The sequence below is a fragment of the Phascolarctos cinereus genome, unplaced genomic scaffold, assembly GCF_003287225.1.
Source record: "Phascolarctos cinereus isolate Bilbo 61053 unplaced genomic scaffold, phaCin_HiC Scaffold_2;HRSCAF=192, whole genome shotgun sequence".
Taxonomy (NCBI): domain Eukaryota; kingdom Metazoa; phylum Chordata; class Mammalia; order Diprotodontia; family Phascolarctidae; genus Phascolarctos; species Phascolarctos cinereus.
The window spans coordinates 35,617,916-35,645,772 of NW_027555625.1; the positions used below are offsets into that span (position 1 = coordinate 35,617,916).

Consider the following 27,857-nt stretch of genomic DNA (forward strand, 5'->3'; position numbering starts at 1 on the left):
GAGAGATATACAGATAGACAAGTAGAAAAATAGACAAGTAGGTAGATAACCATATTTTGTATAACTGGTTCCTTTGTAATCTTATATATTTTATTAACTTAAAAAAAACTACTGAGAAAGTATCCATAGGCTTCATAGACTTCTAAAGGGGGGACTTGATCACAAAAATGATTAAGAACCCCTGACCTGGGGGGATAGAGGGTAAAACTCAGAAGTCATGAGAACCAAGGACATGGGACAGGACATAGGACAAGCAAAGGGCTACTATTGGGTTTCCCATCACAATGTAGACAGGATCATGGTCTGGGGACCAAGTAAGCTAGACAAGGACCTTCATACCAGCTGCTGGGCAGAGATCCCAGAGACAGGGGGCCTCAGCTCACTGGGGGCTTTGGATCCATGAGCCACCTCCCTTTTCTATGCTATTTTTCTAGCAGTAAATGGGAATAATAGAAAAATTCTAGTCTTTTCCAAAGCAATTTTGGGGGCTTATTCATTCTTTCTTTCTTTCTTTCTTTCTTTCTTTCTTTCTTTCTTTCTTTCTTTCTTTCATGCACATATTTGCTCTAAGGTTTACAATGATAATGATGATTTGTTTTAATTTATTCAATGACCGTTAGGGTATTTACTGAGAATTAATGGAGAAAGTGACACTTAATTCTAGAATATGTACTCCATCAGTACTTATAATCACAAAGGTATAATTCATTATGCGGTTGATTATACATTCATGTTTATTCTTCTTTTTGTATCCCTAGAACTTAGCACAGTACATGGTACATAGTCGGGGCCTAATAAATGTTTATAGCTTGATTGCAAGCCACATGAAATTAAGCTGAGGACTAGAATTCCCTTAGTTTGGCTTTAGAGGCTATATCTTCCTCAACGTCCACCATTCCCCTCTTGGTTCTCTGTAGTACTCTATTTATGATTGCTGTACTATTTTCTTTCCTCCCATTGGGCAGATCAACTGCAATGCTTTCACTCTCAGTGACCAGAGGGGCCTTCAGGCCGTGGGGGTGGGCATCTTCCCCAACCTCTGCCTGGTGAACCATGACTGCTGGCCCAACTGTACCGTCATATTCAACAACGGCAGGTGAGTAGATCTTTGCCTGGGGTGGGTGGCAAAGGTGGGGTAACACCTGCTAAGATGTTTCTGGCAATTGATTTTAAAAATCTAAGAGCAAATTCCTAAAGGTCAACCAGCAACTTCAAAAGAGGACTGAACATTATCCTTTTTATTACCTTTAGATAGCAGTAATTATGCCAACCCCAGCTTCTTCTACTAAAGAGAAGCCTTTTCAGTAGTCACGGGACAGGTTTCCCTGCTTCCAAATTTCTAAAAATTGCAAATACCCGGTGGGGATGATGACTGTGACCCAATATCATGATGAGTCTGATCATTACAGTAATTGTTCCTTTACTACGTCATCTCTTTCAAAAAGGGATCCTTCCATTCAGTGATGGATGCATATATCTTTCTGCCACCCATGAGCATGAGATTAGATTTAGAACCAAATGAAAACTCTCATCCATCATTGCCCATTTCCTCTCAGACTTCTATCCAGTTAGTGAACCTAAGTAGACAGAGAATGTAAAATGACCCTACAACATCGGGGAAGGAGGGGTGATAGGAGAGCTTTGTGACCATGGGAGCCTGGCTGGAATTATTGATCCTGTTCACGCATGCTAACCATGGTGTATCCAACCAACTTGAGCATCTTTGTTTCCGGTGAGGTTGCTCATAAGTCACCTGCGCTATCTGTTTTGTCTTTCAGTCATGAGGCTGTGAAATCTATGTTTCACACACAGATGAGGTGGGTCAGTCTTGTCAAAGCACACACCTGTTCTTCCGACCCTCCCCTCACTTGCTTGGTCTGCTTGTGGGCCAGTCCTCTTCCAAGCCTCCCAGGCTGGCTGTGTGTTCAAATTCACAATTCCTTTTCCATTGTCCCAAAGTCCTGCTCAGTCCCAAATCCTTTGGCTGCCATATTTTGTGTGCAACTTAAGAAGAAATAATGCTGTTCTCCATTCCACCAACTCCCGTAGGACCTTCCCTGTCCTTTTGTCCCTTTCTCCTCCATCTTCTCCTATTCTACTTCTCTCTTTCCTTTGACTGACAAGCATGGAATCTTTCCAGATCTAAAAGATCTAGTTACACAAAATACAAAATGACACCTTGAATAAAGGTTTTTAACCTTCATTTGTGCCATGGATCCCTTTGGAAGTCTGTGAAGCCCGCTTACCAACTCCTGTTCAGAATAATGTTTTCAAATGCACAAAAAAATCTGTAGGATGACAAAGGAAACTAATGATATTGAAATACAACTATTGAAGTATTTTTTAAAAAGCTAACAGACCCCCTAAAATTTATCCACAGACTCCCTGGGGGTCCATGGACAGCAGGTTAAGAACCCCTTCCCTTAAGCCTGCTTACCATAAAATGAAGACTGGTTATCTTACTGACATACTAAAGGATTGTGTGTTCTCTGACGTCTCCTATTTCTCATCCAGTAAAATGGCTCAGAAATGTGTTTTGATGTTTGAGATGAGGTTTGATTTTCTTTAGAGTCCCCTTTGCTGATTGAGGACAATTGTGACCTGGTATGTTTGGGTTGATTTCAATTATTCAATTCAGTCAAGGTCCTACTATGTGCAAAGCACTGTACGGGTGCTGGGGATACAGAAGGGAAAAAAAAGAGAGACTCGACCTTTTAGGAGCTTGCCTTCCATTTGATGTAGTAGCAACAGCTCTGATCCTGGACTCAGAAGAATCTGGAGTCATACCCATCCTCTGACTTTGCTTCTGTGACCTTGGCAGTGAGTAGAGATAAAGCAGTTGAAATCTTGATCCTAGCTAACCACTGGATTTTGGCTGGATCAAGACAAATGACAATAATCATAATAATCATAATCATCATCATCATAATAATAACTAGTATCATACAATGCTTTAAGTTTTGCAAAGCATTTACAAATATTTCACTTTATCGTCAACAACAACCTTGGAAGGTAGTTGCTATGATTTTCCTCGTTTTACACTTGAAGAAACTGAGGCAAATAAGAGTTAAGTGACTTGCCCAGGGTCATACAGCTAGTAAGTGCCTGCAACAGGATTTGAACTCAGGTCTTCCCGATTCCAGGTCCAGTGCTCTAACCATTTTGACACCTAGCTGCAGAAGGTTTTGACTTGTGTTGGACAGACAAATTCTCATCTCATCCTACTACCCTCAGCCCAATTTTTGAGTCACTGTTAATGGGCGGAGATCAACTCTTTTCCATATCCCTTCCCAGTTCTTTTCACAGCAGGTCGGTAGGAAGCCCAGCAATGGGGAAGGCACAAAAGCCTGGCATTTAACTGATCCCAGTTTGGGTGATCTTTTTACCCCTAATAACTGGTTGCTGCATGTGCCACAAAGTGGCAATGATCATATATGAGCAAATGAATGCTTTAGCATAGGAGTTTCCCATCATGCACCTGGGCTAGCTGTTCACCTGGAAGCCTGGCCTTATGTTGCAGAGATGCCCTCTATGGTGCTATTATTCTTCTTTGCCTTTTGATAGCGTCAGATAACGGCAGGGGTTGGTGATATTGGCTTAAGGAACTACCAGATGAGGACATTCCTTTTACCAAAGAAGGTTGGCACCTTCTTTTCGACACAGAGTTTTAGACTAATGACTTGCCCAAGGTCACAGAGCCTATTTGTGTCAGAGGTGGGATTTGAACCCAGTTCTTCCTTGAAAACCAGCTCTCTATTTTGCCATGCTGATTTTTTAAAGGCCCTCGACCAATTTTTATCCTTCTTTCCCTCCCTTCTCAATGCCCTGGTTTGTCCTTTGAGGCATCTGGCAACCAAACAGGCAGAGGACCAATCCCATCTTGATTTCTTTTAGGCTCCAGTTCTATGGGCCAATGCTGATTTGCATGACAGAGTTCCATGGGCTGTTCCTCATGATGATTGGCTAAGCTGGATGTCAGTTATAGAATGGGCTTCGCTTTGGCCACTATGCTGAAAGATGGTGCCATGGTTAAATGGTGGGTAAAGGAATTGGAAGTAAAGTCCAGATAGGATAGGTCAGTTGAAGGGGGAATCTGTGTTCAGGAAGGCATGCATATTATGGCACATTATAAAAGCAAATAATATACTATGATGGAATGAAGCCAACTCTTGATTGTCCATGTTTGATTATCTGCAGGGATCTTTGGGCCATTCCAGGTGATTGAAACTAGAGCTAAGTCAAGAGTGAAGGTTAAGGTTGGGGGTCAGCCAAGAATGGAGAAAAAACATAAGTCAATCAGAGCTTCTTCAAAACAAAATGTAAATGATTTTTGCGTTATCTACTGTTGGAAGTTATCTCTACTTCTACTTTTCTTCTTTGTCCTGGATAATCAAGAGTTGACTATACCCCCAGAGCTGTCAATGAAACACCATTTCTGGCCTCATGACCACACCAACCATTTTCCATTCTGTTTGGGCCTGATCACAAAATAATAAATTGATTAGTCTTCCAATGAACCTCATTAGGTTATTATTACAAAAAACAAAACAAAACGAATTGCCATTGGTTAAGTTCATGGGCACAGATATGGCCTTTGTCTCTTGGCTCATTTCCATTTCAAATTAGCACCTGTGCAAAAAGCCTGTATTGTATTTTACCTGAATTGCAGTGTGTATGTGTGTGTGTGTGTGTGTGTGTGTGTGTGTGTGTATGTGTGTACTTCATCTTTATTCTTGAGTGGGAAATCAATTTCTCTGAGGTTGTCGGTAAATGGGTCTAATACCTGAACCTTGGGATCACCAGGCATTCCTGAACTTAAAACCACAAATGTAGAGCCATATGGGAATTTTGGTGTCCAGAGCAAGCAACACAATAAAGCATCTTAAATCAACTTTGTAGTTCATGATGGGAAAATAATGAAATTGAGACCAATCCAAGTGAGTGTGAGGTGGAGTTAGTTATTACAGTGGCTACCAGATGGGTATCTTTTAAATTTCAGTACCGTAGGACAAAGCCCCAAAGCCCTTAGGTTTACTCATGGAGAATTAGTCAGCCAGCCAGCCAGCCAGCCAGTAATAATTTAAGTGCCTACTGTGTGTCAAGCACTGTGCGGAGGTGCCTACACTTGGGGTTTCTTGTCTTACCTCTTGTCCTAACCCAGGATTGAGCTTCGGGCCCTGGGGAAGATCTCAGAAGGGGAGGAGCTGACCGTGTCCTATGTAGACTTTCTCAACATCAGCCAAGAACGGAAGAAGCAGCTGAAGAAACAATATTACTTCGATTGCACATGTGAGCACTGTGTGAAGGGGATAAAAGATGACCTCTTCCTGGCAGTGAAAGAGGACCCTAAGGTATGTCCTTCACTTAGCCTGAATGACCCTTCAGCACTCTTGGGTTGGTAGAGAGAAATCTCTCTGCTGGTGAAATCACATATCCAGTCCTCGTCCCTAAGGTGACACTTGACTCTAAGTAGCCCCAGGACAAGTGACCAAATCTACCTGAGTGAGCCAAGGGTGATGTTCTCAGCCTTCATTCTATACACTTACTTAGGCTGAGTAAGATGTTACCTGCCCATCCCAGGTGCCCTGACTACCTGTGTCACTGAAGAGAGGTCATTCCCTTCTCGGAGCCTCCATTTTCTGCCCTATAAAATGACAGAATTGGACAAGCTGGTTGAGTTCTCTTTCAGCTCTAGGCTCCTACAGGACAATGTGTAGAGAGAGGTCCAGAGGGTATAAGTCAAGAAGGTTTAATAGCAACCTTTGGGCTCAGAAAGTCCCTGCCTAAATACCTCAAATCTCAGATCTGATAGGATGGCCCTGGACTGAGTGGTGAAATAAGGGGGACATTTCTTTAATCCTCCTTCTGTTCCTCCCACCACCATCCTTCCATCTTGAAACTCTTAGCCCCTACCCTAGGGAAGAACAATAATAATAGCTCACATCTATAAAGTGTAAATCATTTAAAAAAAATTAATTTATTTTTACTTTTCAACATTCACTTCCATAAGTTTTGAGTTTTAAATTTTCTCCCCCTCCTTCCCTGCCTCCCTCCCCAAGACTGCATGCAATTTGATTTAGGCTCTACATATACATTCCTATTAAACATATTTTCACATTAGTCACGTTGTAAAGAAGAATTAGAACCAATAGGAGGAACCACAAGAAAGAAGAAAAAAAAAACAAGAAAAAAGAGCAAATAGTATGCTTCGGTCTGCATTCCAACTCCATAGTTCTTTCTCTGGATGTGGATAGCACTTTCCATCATGAGTCTTTTGGAATTATCTTAGATTCATGCATTGCTGCGAAGAGCTAAACCTATCAAAGTTAGTCATCACACAACGTGGCTGTTACTGCATTCTCTTGGTTCTGCTCACTTCACTCATTATCAGTCCATACAAGTCTTTCCAGGTTTTTCTGAAGTCCACTTGCTCATCATTTCTTATAGCACAATAGTATTCTGTTACATTCATATACCACAGCTTATTCAGCCATTCCCCAATTGATGGGCATCCCTTCAATGTCCAATTCTTTGCCACCACAGAAAAAGCTGCTCTAAATATTTTTGTACATGTGGGTCCTTTTCCCATTTTTATGATCTCTTTGAGATACAGCCCTAGAAGTAATATTGCTGGGTCAAAGAGTATGCACAATTTTATAGCCCTTTGGACATATTTCCAAATTGTTCTCCAAAATGGTTGGATCAGTTCACAACTCCACCAACAATGCATTAGTATTCCAATTTTCCCACATCTCCAACATTTATCATATTCCTGTTTTGTCATGTTAGCCACTCTGATAGTTGTGATGTGGTACCTCAGAGTCATTTTGATTTGCATTTCTCTAATCAATAGTGATTTAGAGCATTTTTTATGTAACTATAGATAGCTTTAATTTCTTCATCTGAAAACTGCCTGTTCATATCCTTTCACCATTTATCAATTGGGGAGAGTGCAGATCATTTTACATACATGTATTCAGTTGATCAGCTCAGCTCATGTGTATGGAAAGTGCATTGTAAACCTTTATAGCAAGGTAAACTATTCCTGAGCCCCACAACAGCTCTGGTAGATGGGTGCTATTTTAATCCTCTTCTTTACAGGTGAATTTTACAGTTGAGTTGACTGAGGCTTAGAAAGGGAAGAGAGTTCCCTGAAAATAAGATCTGCCCAATTCCAAGTCCTTTTGCCAGGCTACTCCTGAGAGTCACACAAGCCAATGACCCCACCCTTTGGGAGCTGTGGACTTTCTATCCTTGCCTTCTTCAAAACTGATCAGCCCTATGTTCCAGGGCTTCAAAAACCCATCAAATGATGAGAAATTGACTGTTAGGTGTTAATGTCAGACACAGGACCTAACAGCCTCTGGTGAGTGGTGATGGGAATTTCAAATTCCTTAGCAGACTATATGACAATGTGGTCATACATTTTTGGGGGGCAAAGGAGACCTTTTGGTGACTCTTAGAATGAAACTAGGTAGGGAGCTATTGATGCTGTCCATGACTCAACATCTTCCCCTTCTGGTTTCTAGTTCTATTTTACATTCCTTACTTTTTGAGTCACATGACAGATTTCTCTCTGATTCCAAGGCTCAGCCACCCTGGGTAGGATGCTTAGCTTTCTTCATAGCTTGGCTCAGGCCTTCAAGCCTCTCTTACTGAAATAATTTCTGGAACCTCCTCTCCTCTGCCACTTCTTTAGTACTTTTCCCTCTCTTGGCTTCCCTCCCCTTCCTTCCTTCCCTCCTCTAGGAAGTTGCCAGATGTGGAAACTCCCTGTATCAGTGCTGGTCTATACCTCCTCTGCACCTCAAAGTGTTAGAGAGTTGACTCAAGCAGAGGGGTTACACACTCCAGACCTGCTGGCAGCTGGCAGCCCACCACAGTCCTGAGTGTGGCTGGATCCAGATTAAAATGAAATTGGGAAATGTTCAACAAAATAAAAAAATATAATACAATACAGATAATGTTGATTTGTGGTTTTCTAAATCAATATGCAGTCCCACTTTTCTATTTGTGTTTGACCCCACTGCCAAAGTCACAAAGCCACTATGTGTCAGAAGTGATATTTTATCTCATATCTTCCTGGCTTTAAGGCTATCTTTTTTTTTTCTTACTATGCCATGTAGTAGGCATTTAGTTAATATATGTTTGCTGAATTAAGTGGAATTGAAATCCTGTCCTTGGGTGAATGGATCAAAGCCCAGTTTTAAGGATATTGAATCAGGATGGACAATGGGGGTAGGGTGTGGCTCTCAGAGTTATGGGGCAGTAAAGAGGATTGATAAGGAAGCTGGAAGCCTGGGAGGCCAGTTCTCTATTCCAGGTGCCCTGCCCTTGTGTTTAGAGAAGAGGGATAGGCTCTCTGGGGAGGGAGGGTGGTGCACACATTGTCTTATCGTGGTTACTGCAGGAATGTGGCTACCTTTCCACCCAAGCATCTTAACTTCAGCTGTTCTCTCTCTTTCCAGCCTTCTCAGGATGTGGTGAAGGAGGTGACCCAGTTCTCCAAGGACACTTTAGAGAAGATTGACAAGGCTCGCTCAGAAGGGCTGTACCATGAAGTAAGAGCTTGACTCTCCCAATGGACAGGGTGGGATGGGGTGAAGGGGATAGGGGATGGAGGCTCCCTCAGGAACAGAGGGTGCTAGAGATAATCCTTGTCCTCTTAGGCTCCCATTCACTGAGACCTTGACCCCTTCCTTACCCACCTGGCCAACCTCTGAAATAGCTTTTGGGACCATGGAGACCCAAGTGCCTTGGGGATGTCCCTTTTGGAGATGGCTGGTATCCCAACTTGGCCATTGGGAGACAGGGACCACCACACCTTCTGCTTATCCCAAAAACTGAGTAACTAGTTTTACTCTAGAGTCCTAGGGATCCAAATACAAAAGCAAAAAGAAAGACAGATCTTACCCTCAAGCTTACATTCTAGTGGGGGAAGTGGGGCGTGATGAAAGTGCTATTAATCTGAAATCCCAAAGTTGGTTTTCCTAGGTGAGGGATGACAACAACATGGAGCCCTATAGTTAATGTCAATGGGAGCTGGGAAGGCAGATAGCACAGTGAGTAGTTAAGTCAACAAGCATTTATTAAGCACAAGCCATGTGCCAGGACTTGTGCTAAGTGAGAGGAATACAAGAAAAGCAAAAACCATCTCTGTCCTTGAAGAGCTCACACTCTAATGGGAGAAACAGCATGGTCACAGCAAACAACGATGTACGAACAGATTATCCACCAGATTAAATGGAGATAATTGACAGAGAGAAGATGCTAGCATTAGGAGAGATTGGGAAAAGTTTTCTGTGGAAGGTGGGATTTTTAACTTAGGCTTGAAGGAAGCCAGGAGGTAGAGATAAAGAGGGAGAGCATCCCAGGGATGGGCTTGAGTTAGAATCCTGTGTCAGCCTCAGTTTCCTCATCTGTAATAGTTATCATTTATATAATGCTTTGAGATTGGCAAAGCAGTGTATACATGTTATCTTGATTGATTTTTACAACAACTCTGGGAGGTAGTTGCTATGAGGATGATTTTTACAACAACTCTGGGAGGTAGTTGCTATGAGGATCCCCATTTTACAGATGGGGAAATCGAAGTTGAGAGAAGTTAAGTGACTTGTCCAGGGTCACACAGCTAGTACGTGTCTGAGGTGAGATTTGAACTCAGGGCTTCCTAACTCCAAGGCCTGTGCTCTATCCACTGTGCCATCCAGCTGTCCTAACAATTTGCCTTATTATTGGCTTCCTGATTTTGAAACCATGCCTCTGCCTCTGTTTCATCCTGGGCTTTCCTCAGCTCCTGGGATCTCATTGCCCTGGAACATCCAGGCATCTCTGCATCCTTCTCAATCTAAAATAACCCTCTGTAAGCCTGCACTCTTCTCCTGTTGATGAGTTCCTTCTGGAACTTCTGTTTTGTAGAAGAGCTGCTCATTCCTTTCCCAGGGAACCCCCCACCCTTTACCCTCATTAGAGTGTGAGCCCCTTGAGGGAAGAGACTGCCTTTCTTTTTGCTTATATTTGTATCCCCAGCACTTAGTATGGTACCTGGTATATAATACATGCTTAATACATCCATCCATTCTTCCTTCCTTCCTTCCTTCCTCCCTCCCTCCCTTCCTTCCTTCCTTCCTTCCTTCCTTCCTTCCTTCCTTCCTTCCTTCCTTCCTTCCTTCCTTCCTTCCTTCCTTCCTTCCTTCCTTCCTTCTTTTCTCAAAGAATCACAGATCTAGGCCTGGAAGGGGCCTCAGAACTCAAGCAGTCCAACATCCTCATTTTACAGATGAGGACGCTAAAACTCAGGGAGGCCAGGTCTCTTGCCCAAGTGACCAAGCTGGGCTTCAAACTCAGATTCTTGAACTTCAAACCCACGTTCTCTTTCCACTACCTAGAGCCATGCTGGTTGTGGGGGCTGCTTCTCCTGAATACCTGGAGCTGTTCTATCTGGGGAAACCAGAGGAGATCAAATGTCAGCTGAGGCCTGAGGACTGTGCCAACAGTCACAGAATTTGTCAAAGAGGGATTAGAATAAGCCCAAAGTTAGGGACCAGTCACCAGGTGGGCTCAAGCAGGATGCTGCTGCCGACCTCCTTGGGTCTCTGCCTCCTAGTTAAGACGTATCAACAAATATTGGCGGCATGAAGAAGATAAAATGTTCCGGAGGGTGGAATGATTCAGTTCAATAATAATTTTAAAAACTCCATTTCTCTTACATGCAAGTTACTGTGCTGGATACTTGGGATACAGAGGCAAAAAAGAAAGGATGCTGTTGTGTATATGACTCTCTATGACCCCATTTGGAGTTTTCTTGGCAAAGATACAGGAGTGGTTTGCCATCTGCTTCTCCAGCTCATTTTACAGATGAGGAAACCGAGGCAAACAGGGTTAAGTGACTTGGCCAAGGTCACATAGCTAGTAAGTGTCTGAGGCTGGATTTGAACTCAGGAAAATGGGTCTTTCTGCCTCCAGGCCCAGAGCTCTATGTACTATTGCACCACCTAGCTGCTCCCCTTCCCAAAGGAAGAACCTTCCCTCAAAGAGCTTACATTCAACTGGCTGATTCATGGAAGAAGCCTTGAAGACCAGGACAAGAACATGAGCTGTACCTGATTCAAACAACTGGTGACTATGTGGAGTCATAGTAAAACCACTGCCCCTTGTAACGAGACAGCCTGAGCTTGAGCCCCAGCTTGGCCACTTAGTAACTGTGCATCCTTGGACAAGTCAACTGTCTCTCAGCCTCCGTATCTTCATCTGTCAAATAAGGATACTAATACTCACATTAGCTGCCTAATGTTAGAATGAGGATCAGATGAGGAAGTGCAGGAGGCAGTGAGCCACAGTGGATGACTGCCAGACTTGAAGTCTCCACGACCCAGGTTCAGATCCTACCTCCTACACTTTCTAGCTATGAGATGTTGGACAGGTCACTTGGCTTCTGTTTCTCAGGTTTTTTAATCTGTTAAACAAGAAGGGTAGTGGTGGGGCGGAGGCGGGGGGGATGGACTACATGGCCTCTAAGATCCCTTTGAGCTCCCAAACCATGAGCCTATGGACAGACAATGCTTTGTAAACTGTAAAGGATTGGGATGGGGACTGGCCCTGTGCGTCAAAAGTCCCTCCACCAATGCAGGTGAGCGTCACAAAGGAATAGCTAAAGATGAGCTATGGAAATGTGAGCCCTCCCCTCAGCTGATGAGCTTCTTCAAGCCAGAAACCATTTTTGTTTGGTTTGCATGCCCCTCAGTATTTAGCTCAATCCTTGTGCTCCAAACACGCTTGTTGAATTAAACTGTACCAGGTGGAAAGGAACATGGGTCAAAAACCATGCGCAAGGCGGGCAGTTGTCTGTAGGTCCCAGCAGCTTGGAAGGGGCCCTGCAGCAAGTAGCCAGCAGCACCACCCCCAGGGAGGTTTACATTTGTGTCTGTCAGTGAAGTGTCTGATACCTTGTTCCAGGTGGTGAAGTTATGTCGAGAGTGTTTGCAAAAGCAGGAGTCCGTGCTGGCCGACACCAACATCCATGTGCTACGCATCCTGAGCATCGCCTCCGAAGTGCTCTCCTACCTGCAGAGTTTCCAGGAGGCTTCGGACTACGCCAAGAGGATGGTCGATGGTTATATGTAGGCAATTAGGGCTGGGCTTGGGTGTGCCTCCCCTCCCCTCCTCTCCCCTCCTTTCCCCTCCCCTTCCCTCTTCTCCCCTCCCCTTCCCTCCCTTTCCCTTCCCTTTCCCCTTCTCTTCCCTTTCCTTCCCTCCTTCATTTCCCCCTTCCCTTCCTTTCTATCCTTTCCCTTTGCTTCTATCCTTCCCTCCTTCCCTTCCCTTCCCTCCCCTTCCCTCCTCTTCACCCTTCTCTTCCCTTCCCTTCTATCCTTTTCCTTTCCTTCCAGTCTTCTCTTCCCTTCCATCCTTTCCCTTCCTTTCCTTCCCTTTCCCTTCCCTCCTTCTCTTCCCTGTCTTCCCCTTCTTTCCCTTTCCTTCCATCCTTCCTTTCCCTTCCCTTCTCTTCTATTTCCTTCCCTCTTTCCCCTGCTTTTTCTCCTCTCCTTCTCCCTTTCCTCCTTCTCTCTCTCTCTCTCTCTCTCTCTCTCTCTCTCTCTCTCTCTCTCTCTCTCTCTCTTCCCCATGCCTCAAAGCATCTCTATGCCTTTTAACATTATAGTCATTTTGGATAAATCCCTTCCTTCCTTCCTTCCTTCCCGTAAGTCTCCCAGAGTCTTCCCTTAGAGATAGGGAGTGGGCGATTTCATAAGGAATGATGAGGAATCTCCTTTTGGAGCTGAAGTGTCAGACACAAGGCCTGCGGCCCACAGCACACCTGAGTGTTTCCCAAACCAAGTTAAAATGTAGTTACTATGTGATTTTAATGTGTTGATGTATTGATAAAAAAAAAGAGGAGAGATTCGGGCTACTGCTAGGTAGACATGTCCTCCCTTGGGGTCAGATCCTGGAGGAGAGTCTGGCTCTTTTCATCCTTCCCAGAGCTTCCTCTCTGACATGATGACTTACTTCTCTGTGCCCTTTCAGGAAGCTCTACCACCCTAACAATGCCCAGCTGGGCATGGCTGTCATGCGGGCAGGACTGACTCACTGGCACGCTGGGCTCATCGAAACTGGGCATGGAATGATATGCAAAGCCTATGCCATACTCCTGGTGACTCATGGACCCACTCACCCAATCACTAAGGACCTAGAAGTAGGTGACCCCCTAATGCCTACCCAGTGCATGGCTTGTCTTGAAAAACTGCAATAGGAGCATAGTTTTCTTCTCTGTAAAATGACAGGGCTGGACTCATTGACCTCTAAAATCCCTACTATCAGTAAGCGATGCTAGGACATAACTTTGTATCCCAGTGCTTAGCACAGTATCTGGTATACAGTAGGTGCCTAATAAGTACTTGCTGATTGTTCATACCTTAGCTAACATCTCTAATCAGCTTCAGGCAAATATACCGGGCTCAGTGGCAACATGAGTGTAGTTGGTACCATAGGAATCCATGAAAGAAACATGATTTCATTGACATAGGGAACTGTTGGCCTGGTAATGCCTTTCCCCAAAGCAGATTACAATGTTTTAAACTTAAGATTTGTCTGAAGCATATAAAGATTAATAGGATCATAGATCCAGCAGTATAAGACACCTCTGGGGTCATTTAGTCCAATACGTACATTTTGCAAATGAGGAAACTGAGTCACAGAGACTCTTAAGTGACTTTTCCAGAGTCCCACATAGGCAGGATTTGAACTCAGGTCTTTCTGACTCTAAATTCAGGACTACACTAAGCAGTCTCCTATGGGCAGTTGTTGTTCTGTCATTTTTCAGTCATATCTGACTCTCTGTGGCTCCATTCGGGGTTTTCTTGGCAAAGATACTGGAGTGATTTGCCATTTCCTTCTCCAGCTCATTTTACAGATGAGGAAACTGAGGCAAACAGGGCTAAATGATTTGCCCAGAGTCACACAGCTAATGAGTGTCTGAGGCCAGATTTGAACTCACAAAGATGAGTCTTCTTGCCTCCGGGCCCAGTACTTTATCCTCTGCACCACTGTTGATACTTTATCAGAGACCTTTTGGACTTATCAAACATTTATTAAGTGCCTGCTGTGTGCAAAATACATTAGTAAGTGTCAGAAATAGGTAGACCAAATTCCTTACTAATGGATATCTGAGTTTACAGGCTTGCCCGGGCATCTGGGTGAGAATGGGGCATGGTGAATTGATCATTGACCATGATATCATAGCAGAGATAACTGGGGCAGAGCACTATAAAGGGCCAAAACTTCGGGGGAGATAGATTTAACAATTCTACAAGCATTGATTAAGTACCTGCTGGGTACCAAGCATTGTTCTGGGAATAAATGGTCATTTTGGTGGCATCCTTAGTCTGCTCTGAGATCCTGTACTTTGCCTCCCTGGCTACAAATCTCTACTCCCATCCCCAGATATCCGTACTCCAAGAACAAGAAATCCCACAAGACCAGTCAGGGGTGTGCTGAAGCCAGTGCAACCATTTACACCTGGAAATTGGCAAAATCTATAAATCGATGCTTGAATTATTATTTTGTTGATTGTCTAGACTTAAAAAAGTGATGGAGAAAAATGTTAATAATTCAGGTTAAACTTAACACCCTGCATTGGGGGGTTGGGAGGGCATGGAGAAGTGGGGAGAAAAGCCAGTTGTTAAACATTTACCAGCCTACCCCTGCTTGGCTTCTGCTCTTGTTTGAGCCTTGTGGGATCCCATTTTGGACCTGACATTAATTAATTTTTTTGGGGGGAGGTATTGTTTCTCTCAGACTGGATGATTACTTAATCAGCAGCATAAGTATAGTAACCACACAACAGTAAACCCATGCTCAGGGGAAGGGCAATCCTTTTTACCCACTCCTGGGGCAGAGGAGGTGGGGGCCAAGCTTAGAGGGAAGCAAGTGTAGCCTGAGAAGCCAGTCCAGTTTTGTACCAGTGTGTGTGCAGAGTTCTGCAAGAAATTGAGGTGAGCAGGAAGACCAGTTATTGTTGCAGGAATTTCAGGACTGAGGAGTCTGCAGACAGGACCAGGGAGCTGAGTTTTTAACTCGACCTGATTCCCCAAAGCTTTAGTTTATTTTAATGCTATTGTTTATGTTCTTGACCCCCAGTTGCCTTTGGTAGATGGGCATGGGCATGGGTGGCATCCACCATGGCCTTTTCTGATTCAGGTGCCCCCTGAAGATCATGGTGTGCACAGTTATCTGGAATACTGGGACAGTTCCATTCTTTTGGTGCCTACATCCCTGACTGGTTTATTAACCTATTGGGAGCTTAGGTTAGGGAGCAAGTGGTCTGTATGTTTCTCTTGCTTCCCTCTCTCCTATCCCATGAACTGTGTTATCTGTTACTATGGCCACGTTGATACTGTAGGGGAGAGTCTGAGACGATCTCCCTGGGATGGTTCAATAGAAGCTTCATATCTGGTTGACTGGTCAAGATTCCACACCTTCCTTCCTTTAGGAATGAGCCTAGTTGGTCTGAAGGTCATGGTAGGTAGTGTTAGGGAGTCAAGGTGAAGGGAGAGTTGATACATAGAGAGCTTTCCACGTGTGAGTCAAGCAGTCTAGCAGACCTTGTTTGAGGATCCCTAAAGACACACATTCCTCTCCTTTGAGAAGAATCCCTTAAACCTGGGCAAAGCAATAGTCCTTAGAGACTCACAAAAGAATTCACTGCCCAGAAAGCTAAGCAGATTCCCACAATGCTAGGCTATTGGTTGGGGCTTATGATCAATAGAGCATTAGAGCCAGCAGTGGTCCAGTTCAGTATCTGGGTGGTGCTCATCTTCTCCCCTCTGGAAAAGGAGACCCTGCTTCTAGGGCCATACGGTAGATGCCTACAAGCTCTTGGGTGAAATCCAACTCTGGGACTTTCCTAAATTCTCTCCCCAACCCCTACCCTTGGGGGTGTCTGCTTCCTCACAGGCCATGCGCGTCCAGTCAGAGATGGAGCTGCGCATGTTCCGACAGAATGAGTTCATGTACTACAAGATGCGAGAGGCCACCCTGAGCAACCAGAAGATGCAGGTCATGGCAGAGCCAAGCTCAGACACAGGCATGCCCACCTTTCTTAAGAAGCCATGAGAACTTGCTCAAAGGGGACATTTGGTGCTGAAGGGATAGGGAAAAGGAGCAGCTGCATCCTTCCAAAGGCAGGGTGGGAGGGGGGTGGGGTGGGGAGAAAGGAATATGGTGGGCTGGGTGGCTGTGGGAACGAAGGTTCCACAAGTCTTCTAGCAAGCATGCTGTGACACCTATTGTTTGTTAGTACAATGTGTGATTCTGAAGAATGTTGGCTTGTCCGTATTTGTGGACATGTTCCAATGGAATTGTGAAGAATGTGGGTGTGGTTGGACCTGTGACATTTTATGCTCTGAGAACTGGAACCTTATAGAAAATGGTGGCTGTACTGAAATAGGTTTGTGGAAGTCTCTTAAGAGCAGGGACTGATTTAATTTTTGTCTTTGTGCTTTGAATATGGTAAGTGCTTGATGAATACTTGTGGAATGAAAGCATGAATGTCCCTCTTCTCCCCACCTTTTCCACTAGCTCAGTGAGAGCTCAATGAGAGAGTAGGGTACAGTGGAAAAAACTTTGGAGTCAGAGGACCTGAGTTCAAATCTAGCCTCTACTACTGCTAGTGTAACTTTGGACAGATCACTTCATGCTTTGATCCTCAGTTTCCCCATCTGTAAAATTCAAGCTGAACTAAATGATCTCTGAGACCCCTTCTAGCTAGAAACCTATGCTCCTATGAGATTAGAAGATTCTTTTTTGGATAACAAATCAATGAGATATTTAGGGCCCTTTAAAGTACTTGCAATAAGGCTTGCAAAATGCTTTACATAATGTGATTTCATCCAAGCATCACAACAGACTTTGGAGGAGGTGCTTTTATTACCTTCTTCATCCTCCCCTCCCCCCACTCCCAGATGAGGAGCTGAGGCTCAAAGGGTTAAATGATAGACCCAGGAGGTCACAGCTAGCAAGTGTCTGAGGCAGGACCCAAAGGCTTTATCCACAGCACCTCTTTAGTTGCCTTTCTGCCTCCCATCTACATCTCAGGGCAAAACCAGACCTGGTTTTCTCTTGTTTTCCACCCAGCAGGGCAAATTCCTCAGATATTCCTCTAATGGGCTCACCCTCTGCTCCCTTCCTTTTCTCCCTGTCTCTCCTGGATTCGAAAACATGGCACATTTCACAGGCTTAGACAGGGAGCTGAGCGACTGCAGAGGGGGACCAGGATTTGAGTGGGTCCTTCATGGGGAGGATTCAGCCAGGCAGAGGAGAGCAAGTCCCTGATCCTGAGAGAAGGGGGGTCAGCCTGGGTCAGGGACCAAGACAGGAAACAACACTGCAGATGATGATGATGTTGTTCTTGGTGAAGGCGATAGCCCAGGCTTCACCAACCACTTCAACCCTGAACGATAACGCCGGAGTTTACAGGGCACTTCAAAGTGTTCAAAGCATTCGGCATATCTTTCCTCCCTTGTTCCTCAGGATAATCTTGTGAAACAATTCTCTATTGTGCCCATTTTGCAGATGAGGCGACTGAGGATCAGAGAAGTTAATTAACTTCCCTGAGGTCACATAGCCAACGAGTGGCAGAGCCAGGATTCCAACCCTGGCAGCCTCCCCAAAGCAGCTTCTCCAAAGTGGAGACGTCTGCCTTTTCTTCACTGTCCCTTTGGGGTGTGTGTGTGTGTGTGTGTGTGTGTGTGTGTGTGTGTGTGTGTGCAGCACACGTGACATATTGGAATGCCTCACTGCTGGAGCTGTCTCCCCCAATATTCCCGCCTTTCGGGAAGACACCATCTGCTCACCATTTGCCAGTACCAGAGACATGGATTATGCTGTGTCTCTGGCTCACATAATTTTGTAGTTAACTGAAGCAGTAGCAGTAAAAATCGGTGTTTCAGAGCAAGCAAATTTGAGGGTTTTTTTCCCCCTAAAATCCAGGGCTGTAATCATATTGGGTCATCCAAATGATATAACCCCATCTGGGAACTCCTAGGCCCTAGCTGAAAGTTTGTTTCCTGCCTCCAATGACTTATATCTTGACATTTCATGCAATTATTTCAGGGCCCTTTTAGCAAAGTTGTAACTAGGATGAGGCAAAGGAGTTTTAGAGGGGGCAGAAATTCTAAATAATGAACTTGAGAAATTCCATAATTTTAAAATTTTAAAATTTGCTACCTTTAGTCATGAGAACACATACATACTCCTCCAGCCAGGTAAGAACAAGTCAGCTGATCACCTAGTTAGCAAGAATAACTAGTTAAAATAAGAAACTACCGGAGGGCATGCAACAGTCAACCATACTTGAAAGAAGGAGCATTCTAATGAGAGAGACAACATACTTGTATACACACACACACACACACACACACATATACATATACACACACATATACATACACACACATATAGCCTCATTAAATATATATACATAATACACCTACATCTACGCATGCAATATTGTATATATTAATGCATATTTCTATACACGCATCTATAGAAATATATACATATATAAATGTAATGTTATACATATGCATACATACCTGTATGTGTATAGACAAAATTAATATAAAGAAATACAAATAAATAAACATTCGATAAAACACAAGGTAGTAATACAAGCCAGAAGGAACTCCACCATCACTAATTTTGGTGCACAGACAAGAAATGCCTATTGATTGTATGGTAGGAATCAGGAAGGTTGCCTACCTTAGCAGTTTCTTTAAAGGGTGTCTGTTTCTGTTTTAACTTCCCATGGATTTCAGTACAATTCAGTTTCAATTCAGTAAACATTTATTAAGTGCCTACTACATACCAGGTACTGTGCCAAGTGCTGGGGATACGAAAAGAGGCAAAAGACAGCCCCTGCCCTCACGGAGCTTACAATCTAATGGATAAATTTGCACCTTCACAGGACCACACAGGATTGCAACTTTAGAGGTGACTGGGGCCTTAGAGATCCACCAGTCCACGGATTCTTAATCCTTTTGTATCACAGACCCCTTTGGTGATGTCTGGTGGAGCCTATGAAACCCCTTCTCAGAATAATGGTTTTAAATTTGACAGAAATGCTAAATTTCAATTAGAAGTTGGTGAAAACAAAGATAGAATATTTTTTCCATCCAAGTTTATGGACTCCCCACCACCCAAAATCTAACTATATCCTTGGGATTCTATGAACCCTTGATCTCTAGTTAAACCCCCTCATTTTACAGATGGGGAAACTGAGTTTCTGAGGTGCAAAGGCACTTGCCTACCCAAGGTCACATACAGGTATTACATGGCTAGGAAAGCCTGGATTGAATCCAGGTCCTCAGACTGCAATGCAGTGTTCTTGAGCTTCCTAAATCCGTAAGGAATTAGATCGTGGAAGATGGACCTACCTTAAAGATGGTTTTGTCCCAGGATATAGAAAGGGCATTTAATTCATAATCTCCAGGGATTTCAGGTAAGCAAAATTCCCTGTAACTCACTTGCTCATAGAGCCATTATCTCAATAGAGAAAAATGTGGTGAAGTATGGTACCTAATTTTTGGACAGGCAGGACAATAGCCTGGTTTGTTCAATCAAACAAACAAATCTCCCTTTCCCTCCATAGCAGGACCTACCAGGATTACCCAAATACTTCCTCGACTTTCTCTTTTCCTTGTCTAGACCATGCCTTAAATAAGGTCTCTTTCCCTCTTTCCCTGTTTTCTGAAATACTTTGCCTCACTGAGAGGGGGCCAGGAGTCTGCCTCTAAGATTAGAGTGAAGGAATTTAAGTAACGAATGGTGCCATGGTTTGAAATTCTGGGAAATCATCTTTCCAAAGCACATCTGAACCTATCATAGATCTTCTTGAGAATCAGTGGCTCCCTATCGCCTCTAGGGATAACCTATGGCCTCCTCAGTTGGACATTAAGCCTTTCATAACCTGTCTCCAAAGCCTACCCTTTTCAGACTTGTTTTCCATGATTCCCCTTCACATGCCCAACCTTCCAGTCCACCTGACCTTCTTGTTCCCCATGTTCCCCAGGCCTTTCCTCAGACTGTGCCCATGCTTGATATACACTCCTCCCTCACCTTCTAAGAATCCTTAGTTCCCATCAAGGCTTAGCTCAAGTACTGCAGAAAACCTTTCCCAACCCTCCTCTCTCTCTCTCTCTCTCTCTCTCTCTCTCTCTCTCTCTCTCTCTCTCTCTCTCTCTCTCTCTCTCTCTCTCTCTCTCTCCCTCTCTCTTTCTGTCATCCCCAACCCCCTGCCCTCTCCCTGCATATATACCAACCTCTTTCTGTGTTCCAGAATATAAGTACAATATAGGGTCTTTGAAGCCAGGGACTTGGTCATCTCCAACACTTTGCTACATTATTGATGGATTGAATTGGATCCAGGGCTGAAGTTCCAGAGGGTTGTCTCCCACTGGCCCTTTGTAAATTGCAAGACAGGGCACTCTCTAAGACAGGAGGACTCCCTCCATTTGGGCACCCCTTCCCCCATAAGAGTGGGCCACTCTGGCAGGAATGTGATGCTTGTGAGTGGGGAGGATGGAATAGAGTAGGCGAGTGTAAAAATAGCTGATAAGATCTGCAGCTGTCTGGCTTTCTATTTTTTGAATTAGTTTAAAGTATGCTTCATGCCTGTAGGCCCTGGGATACCTGTACAAAATCCAAATGTAACATTCAAACTACATCTACAAACTAAAATTCCTCCTTTAGGGCACCCCTCCCACCCTTGCCAGAGACAGATTGCCCTCTGGGAAAGGGCAGAGCCAGGGGACATGGATTCTATCAGAACCTGGCTGGATTTGCCTTGGAAAAAAATATGCCATCCTCTCCCCAGCCCCCCTCCTTGTGAATGTCCTTTGAGAGCCTTCTAATTATAACCCTCTCATCTCCCCACTAAACACCATCCAGATGCTTCCCTGAGTGAGGGAAGGGTCACATGAGCAGAAAGGTTGGAGCTTTGTTAGGGGAGAAATTCCAAAATATTCCACCATGCACTGTGCTAGGAGTTTGGGATACATCAAGGCAAAGATGAAAATGGTTCCTGCCCTCAAGTGGCTTACATTTTACAAAAGGAAAGTCTGCATACTTTGCAAGTCCTTAGCCCTAGCTTAATCCATTGCTTGGCTGGATCCTTTAAACCCCTTCCTTTGTGGAAGCTGTCTCCAGGCTGTGATCAGCAGGCATCTGGATCTGGGAGGGAAGTGGGTATGAGGGCTTTAGAAAGGTGACCTAAGGCTTCTCCCTGGGGCTGGGTTTTCAGGACTTGGACTCCTTAGGTGGCAGTTGGGCACTTGGCTAGTAGCCTGTGGGCAACCTGCCTTTTTTGGCAGCACTCCCATGGGAAGGGTGAGCTTTTTTATTACAATCCAGAGCCTGGGACTATGCCTTGTTTTCCAATTTCACCAACCTGGCCACTCATTCTTCTGTAGGGAAGAATCAAGATAAGATTTTTTGAAAGAAAGCATGGGGTGGAGGGTGATTTAAGAGGTCAGGACAGTGATGCAACACCCTCAGCATCCTTGCTCAAGCAACAGGGAATCCAGAGGGTTCCTTAAGTGAGTGTTCATGAAGAGTGGGCTGGGATGATCTGCTCTTCTGCCCCACCACATTCCTCCCAACCTTGGGAGGAAGCCTTCTTAGGTGCCTCAGGGGAGGCACTCCTGGCTAATTTCCTTCCTTCCCTGCTTTTTCACCTTGTTCTGTCCTCCATGCTCCCAAATGTGACTTCCTACCACAGTTGTAGCTAGAATTTCTTACACCTTAGATAAGTAGCACAAAACCCTGTATAGGGAGAAATAGACACTGAGGCACCCAAGCAAAGTGGTGCAGTGTTTAGAATGCAGAACCTGGAGTCAGGAAGGACTGAGTTCAAATCTAGCTTCAGACACTGTATGACCCTGGTCAATTCACTTAACCTCTCAGTGTCTCAGTTTCTTCATCTGTGAAATGGGGATCGTAATAGCACCTACCTCCTGAGAGTTTTGCAAACCTCACAGTATAATATAAATATTAGTTGTTATTATTGTTGTTGTTACTCTGAGGAAGCTGCCACATAGGATGGTGGGGAAGATAGAAGAGAGAAGGAGGTTACCCAAGCCAACCATATCATAGCTTCCAAATTTCACAGATTATTCTTCTTTATTTCTGATGTAAGAAAAAAATGCCTGTTAGAGCAATCCAAAAGAGGATAGGAATAAGCATTTATATAGTGCCAGACACTTGCTAACTTTACAAATATGGTCTGATGTGATCCTTACAGCAATTCTGGGAGGCAGGTGCTATTATTATCAAACCCACTTTACAGATGAGGAAACTGAGGCAAAGTGACTCGCCCAGGGTCACACAGCTAAGAAGTATCTGAGACAAGATTTGTACTCAGGTTTTCCTAACTCCAGGCCAAGTACCCTAAGCATTACATCACCAGCTGCTTGAAACAGAGACATGGTTGCTTTGGAAGGTAGCAGATTCTTTCTCACTGGAGGTCTTCATGCAAATTATGGATGATCATTTATCAGGTGTGATGTAGAGGGAATCTTCTTCTTCAGCTATGGTTTGGACTAGATGGCCTCTGAAATTCCTTCCACCCCTGAAATTCTGTGATTCTGTAAGTCAGGTTACATCTCTGTGGTTCTCATGCAGCCAAAGGATTGTCAGAGCTGACTGCATGTTGTCCTTTTAAATCCTGGGACACAGGTCCACTTGCCTTGCCGAAGTTAAGGCTGTGCTCCTCAATTAGGCTTCCCCTCTCAGATGTGAGCTTCATAACCCAAATCTTCCTCACTGTTTACTAGAAAAATGGGTCCTTCAGTTGGTGTCTTCAAGGTCCTATTCTACATAGCTGGTCTAAAAAATACCCTTCTCATTTAAAACACATACACACACACCTACACACACACATACACACATACACACACATACACACATTGTAACCAAGAGCTTTTGGACTCAAAATACTTTGATCTAAAGGTATGATTCTTACCTACGCATTTTAGGTACAGAATTAGGGAAATAGAAATAATGGTGCTTGTGGGGGTGTTGGTGAGGAATGGGGGGACATGAGTCACAAGCCCCCCTAAAATCACCCTACAAGGTAACAACTTATTCCATCAAGCCCAAAGTCAGCACCATTTCTTTCTAGGTGAATGATAATTTGCAAAAATCTTTCAAACTATTCACTTTTTCTGGCTCCCTCCATTCCTTGGAGAGGTGGGTAACTATGGGTGCAGAAGGGTGTATATACTAGCAAATGGAGTCACTTTGTTGTTTGGTTTTGCTTGCCTGCTTTTCTTTGTTATAGGGTGGGGCTCATTGGGGGTGGGTGGGCAGGTGCAGTGAATTCAGAAATGGTTGTGATGTAAGAATAAAAGGCATCATTAAAACCTTGAATAAACATATGCTTGTAAAGTCATTCAAAAGACAGTATTTTTTTAACAAGCCATGTTTTATTGTACCAATTTCACACAGTAAACATAAATGAAAAGCAGACATGTCTAAATTCTCTTACTGATTCTCTTGCAGACAACATCACCCAAGGTAAAGGTCTGAAAGCCAAGAAGAAATCCAGTGTTAATCTTTCCTGGAATGTCTTGCAGTATATCAGCATGTCATACCCGTCAATGACCCCAGTATGTTAGATATACTAGAGATAGGTTTGGCAATCTTTCTGGGTTTTTGTTTGGATTGTCCATGCCTCCTGAGGGAACCCTGGGGAGGCTGTCTTTGGGGTCTTCGAGGGCCCCATTAAAAAATATAAATATTCCCAGCAATGTTCACAGTGTAAGGATGACAGAGATGCCAGCTGGAAAAGGGTTTAATGCCTGAAGGGGGATTAACAGGAATGGGGTAGAGGATTAGGTGACTGGGGGTGGAGGGATGATAGGATCAAGGCTTTTTAGCTGAAAGGAGCCTTAGGGGTCACCCACCCAACTCCCTGGGAGTCTGCCATAAATGCTACATGTTACTTTACTCAGGGTGTTGGGCAATAACTCCTCCCCTCTCCGTCCTCCATCCCTACTGTCCTCCATGTTTTCCCTCTCCTCTCTTTTCTCCCTCCTCCCTACTGTCCTCCATCCCCTCACCTGTCTTTCCCTCATCCCCTCTTCCCTCCTCTTTGAGAGCAGGCACTGCCTCCCTTATTCTATTGGCAGCCCCAGTACTTGACACCTAGTACGTGTTCTCGAAATGCTTTTTGGATCCATCCCCCACAACCAAGCAGGAAGAGAAACACCTGATCACTCACGGTGGTGATTGTATCTCCATTGAGTTCAGTGACAGACTTCATTCCTTTCAAAGTTGTCACCAGCTTGTTACCTCCTTCTAGATTCACTACACCCTGTAGGGAGACAGAAGAGTTAGCTCTGGCAAGCCCTAGGGATTGGGGGTGAGCCAGGGATGCACTGGTAAATGTGCAACAACTGGTTTTCTGGAGGGAAAAAATGTACACACAAATTTCCATTATAATCTGTAGTATTAACATTTGAGTATTATTTGCAGTGTTAACACCTTCTCATCACTTTAAAGTAGGCAATCAATAAAACAATAAATCAGTCCTTGATTTGTAGCGTTTGCTATTTTCTGAGGGGTAAATGCTCACACTTAAAATTTAACAATGGGCTGGCGCTGTCCTGCCGGTTTCAGCTGGCTCCGGCACACCCCTCGAGTAAGTGGCCAAGCCAGATTCCCTGCAGAACTTCTTGTTTCTATACTTCACTGGCTGGATTGTTTTCTAGTTCTCTTAGCCCTTTCCTTACTTTTCCTCCTCTCCCCTTTTCTCTTCTCTTCCTTTTGCTGTCTGTGAGTCAGTCAATAAATATTTATTAACCGTCTAAGATGTATCACATTGTACTAAGTACTGAAGACAGTCCCTGCCCTCAAGGAGCTTACAATCTAATGGGGGAAACAATAAGCAAACAGGTACAAACAAGTTATAGACTGGATAAGTGAGAAATAATTAACAGAGGGAAGGCCCTAGAACTAAGCGGTTGGGGAAAGTTGTTTGTTTTGTTTTTCAGCCAAAGACAAGGTTGATTGAAGATTGGCCATATTACTTTTAAGGAATCTGAGCATCTGTGGGCTATTGGCTAGATCGTGAAAATCTGCTGTTGGGGAAGGTTTCTTGTAGAAGAGTGGGGGGAGATTACAGTTGGGACTTTAAGGAAGCCAGCAGAGTCAGCAGTCTGAGCGGAGGAGTGAGAGCATTCCAGACATGGGGGATAGACAGGGAGAATGCTGGAGCTGAGAGATGGAGGGTCTCGTTTCATGAACAGCTGGGAAGCCAGGGTCACTGGATGGCAGAGTATGTATCAGGGAGTAAGGTGTGAGAAGACTGAAAATGTAGGAGGGGCTGGGTTATGAAGGAACAAGTCAGCTACTGAACACAGCCAGCATGGGCTGGAGGCACTGCTTCCTGGCTGGTCCTCTATACCATATTCCACCAGACTGCTTTTCATCTAATCTACCTATCTTGCAACACATTGGCTAACAGAGATATTTTTGTGTCTTATCTCCCTAGCAGGCTGCAAGCTTACTCCAGGGGGTTATGGACCAAGTTTTAGCTAATCTTTGCATCTCCTCCAGGGCTTAGCCCAGAGGCTAATACGCGGCACCTTAATGAATACATGCCCTAAATTGAATTAAGTTATATTCTTACCTTGACCTTTTCCTCCAGTGGAGAGGTCAGCTCACACTCCTCCCCCAGTGAACTCATCACCTGGATTTGGTTATCATTGTTAAGGTGAACTTGAAGTGATTTCCATTTTGTACAATTTCGGACGTTCCCCTGGTATCCATTGCCTTCCGTATGAGGTCATCAGGTAGACCTGGTTGATACAATAGAGATTCAGACCTAGAAGGCATCTAAGAGCCAAAGGATCTCATTTGGGTCTCCTGACAGCCCTGGGAGGTAGGGAGTATTATTATCCCCATTTTCCAGATGAGGAAGCCAACATTGAGAGCAGTGAGATGATGCAATCCATGTCACCGAATGAATTAAGAGCAGAGCCAAGGCTCACATTCAGATCTGACTCCTCATTCTGTTGTTCTTCACCCTGACACCCAACCCAAGCTCCCGAATGCCTGCCCAGAGCCTCACTAGTTGGATTATTTCACTTGCTGCAGATTCCCTGTTAGTATTTTAAGTTCATCCCTTCTGGCAACCACAAGTATAATGCCCCTGTCCCTTTGATCCCAACATTTGATGCCCAAAGGCTGTTTCCTAAGCACTTACCAGCAGCCTTCAAGAAGGCTTCAAAATTCTCTTGGGACTGGAGCTGGTACTTTCCTGAGAAGTTCATGGTGGAGGGATGTTCTCTCAAAACACTGCCTGGCCTGGCCCTGAGAGTCTGGTTTTATAGGGGGCTCGTTCCCTTCAAATGTTGGTCGGAGGTTATTGGTTGGAAGTTTTATGATTCTGCTGAATTATTAACTCCTTGGAAGCAGTGTGCAGCGAAAAAGAATAAGGTAGGTATAGGGGGAGTTAACTGGAGTGCCTGGTCACTTGGTACAGGAGCATGGGTGATCTATCCAACTGTCCAGAGTGTCTGGGGCTGGGAGGGGAGGACAGTGCCCACTGGCATAAGGAAGGGGAAATAATGAAGTCTTTTCCCTTTGTGGCAACAAGAAGAAATATCAATGTGGCACTTTTTTGTTTTTTTATTACATCGTGCTTTCTTATGCATTAGCTCATTTGTTTCTTACAAGTATCCTGTAGGGTAGATGATCAAATCATAGTTGCTTCAGTTTTACAGATGAGGAAACCAAAGTTTGTCAAGGTCACACAGTGTGTATAACACTGAGCTGGGGTGGATATCAAGGGATTTCTCAGGCTCATCTTGTCATTTCTCACCTGCAGGACTTGTAAAACAGGGTACTGAATTTGAAGCCAGAGCTCACTACAAGAAGCTTATGTTTTACTGTGTGTGTGTGTAAGCACATGTGCTCTGATGTGTATGTGTGTGTATGTGTATAGGAGGATGGAGTATTCATTTTTATCTCTGTGTCCTCAGTATGTATCACACAGCAGACATTTAATAAATATTTGCTAAATGGAATTCAATCTCAGTTATTCTCTTATAGTTTAGGATTTTCACTTTCACTTTCTCAGAGTTTACATGACCCCTAAACTGAACTTTTTTTCATTCGGTCATTTTCAGTTGTGTGCAATTCTTTGTGACTCCAATTCAAGGTTTTCTTGGCAAAGTTACTGGAATGGTTTGTCTTTTCCTTCTCCAGCTCATGTTACAGATGAGGAAACTGAGGCAAACAGTGTTAAGTGACTTGCTCAGGGTCACACAGCTGGAAGTATCTGCGGTGTTATTTGAGGCCCAGTGCGCTATGCACTATGGTGCCACCTAACTGCCGAATGACTACACTAGTGGCATTTTTCAAACAATAATTCTGTAGTCGCAACACTGTACTGTCCTTCACTACATTGCACACTCCCCTATGTCCTACTCACACAAAATTTCATTTTATCTCAGAGCTATAACTGCAAAGCCAGTGACATGTGAGAATCTATAAATAGGACTTTGCCTTTTTAAGACCAATGAAAGAATCGTAAAGGAAAATGACAGAGCAGTGTGACTGTAAACTGTTTATCAATTAAACACCAAGCACGTGATGTTCCTTTAGCTGCTAGAAAACACCTTTTTTTTTTTACTTAAAGTTAATTTTTGTTTGTTTATTGAGGTTGGGTCTCCCTATATCTGTCAGGCTAGGAGCATAGCAACCACTCATTCAGGACCCCAGTCCCAATCAGTTAATCTGCTTTGTGTCTCTGACCTTGGCCAATTTACTGCTGGTTAGGCAACTTGGGAGCTGGG

The 27,857-nt window shown here is 44.1% G+C and overlaps 2 protein-coding genes across 3 annotated transcripts in view; one reads left to right on the top strand and one right to left on the bottom strand.

Annotated features, from left to right (window-relative positions):
• SMYD1 (SET and MYND domain containing 1) overlaps positions 1–16,384 on the top strand; it is a 37,487-nt gene extending 21,103 nt beyond the window's left edge. The window contains exons 4-10 of one of the 2 annotated variants that reach the window (XM_020969512.2): positions 966–1,096; positions 1,779–1,817; positions 5,162–5,351; positions 8,469–8,561; positions 11,956–12,119; positions 13,027–13,195; positions 15,955–16,384. In XM_020969512.2, coding sequence (XP_020825171.1) covers positions 966–1,096; positions 1,779–1,817; positions 5,162–5,351; positions 8,469–8,561; positions 11,956–12,119; positions 13,027–13,195; positions 15,955–16,113 — 945 coding nt within the window. In that variant the 3' untranslated portion in view covers positions 16,114–16,384. The remainder of the gene's footprint in view (positions 1–965; positions 1,097–1,778; positions 1,818–5,161; positions 5,352–8,468; positions 8,562–11,955; positions 12,120–13,026; positions 13,196–15,954) is intronic. The other variant, XM_020969513.2, reaches the window with a different exon arrangement.
• A 7,104-nt stretch (positions 16,385–23,488) lies between these two features.
• FABP1 (fatty acid binding protein 1) lies at positions 23,489–26,450 on the bottom strand. The gene is given in 5 exon segments (XM_020969514.2): positions 23,489–23,579; positions 24,278–24,370; positions 25,688–25,764; positions 25,767–25,856; positions 26,264–26,450. Coding segments are annotated over 5 exon segments (378 nt in total). The 5' UTR covers positions 26,331–26,450; the 3' UTR covers positions 23,489–23,528.
• Between the last annotated feature and the right edge of the window lie 1,407 nt (positions 26,451–27,857).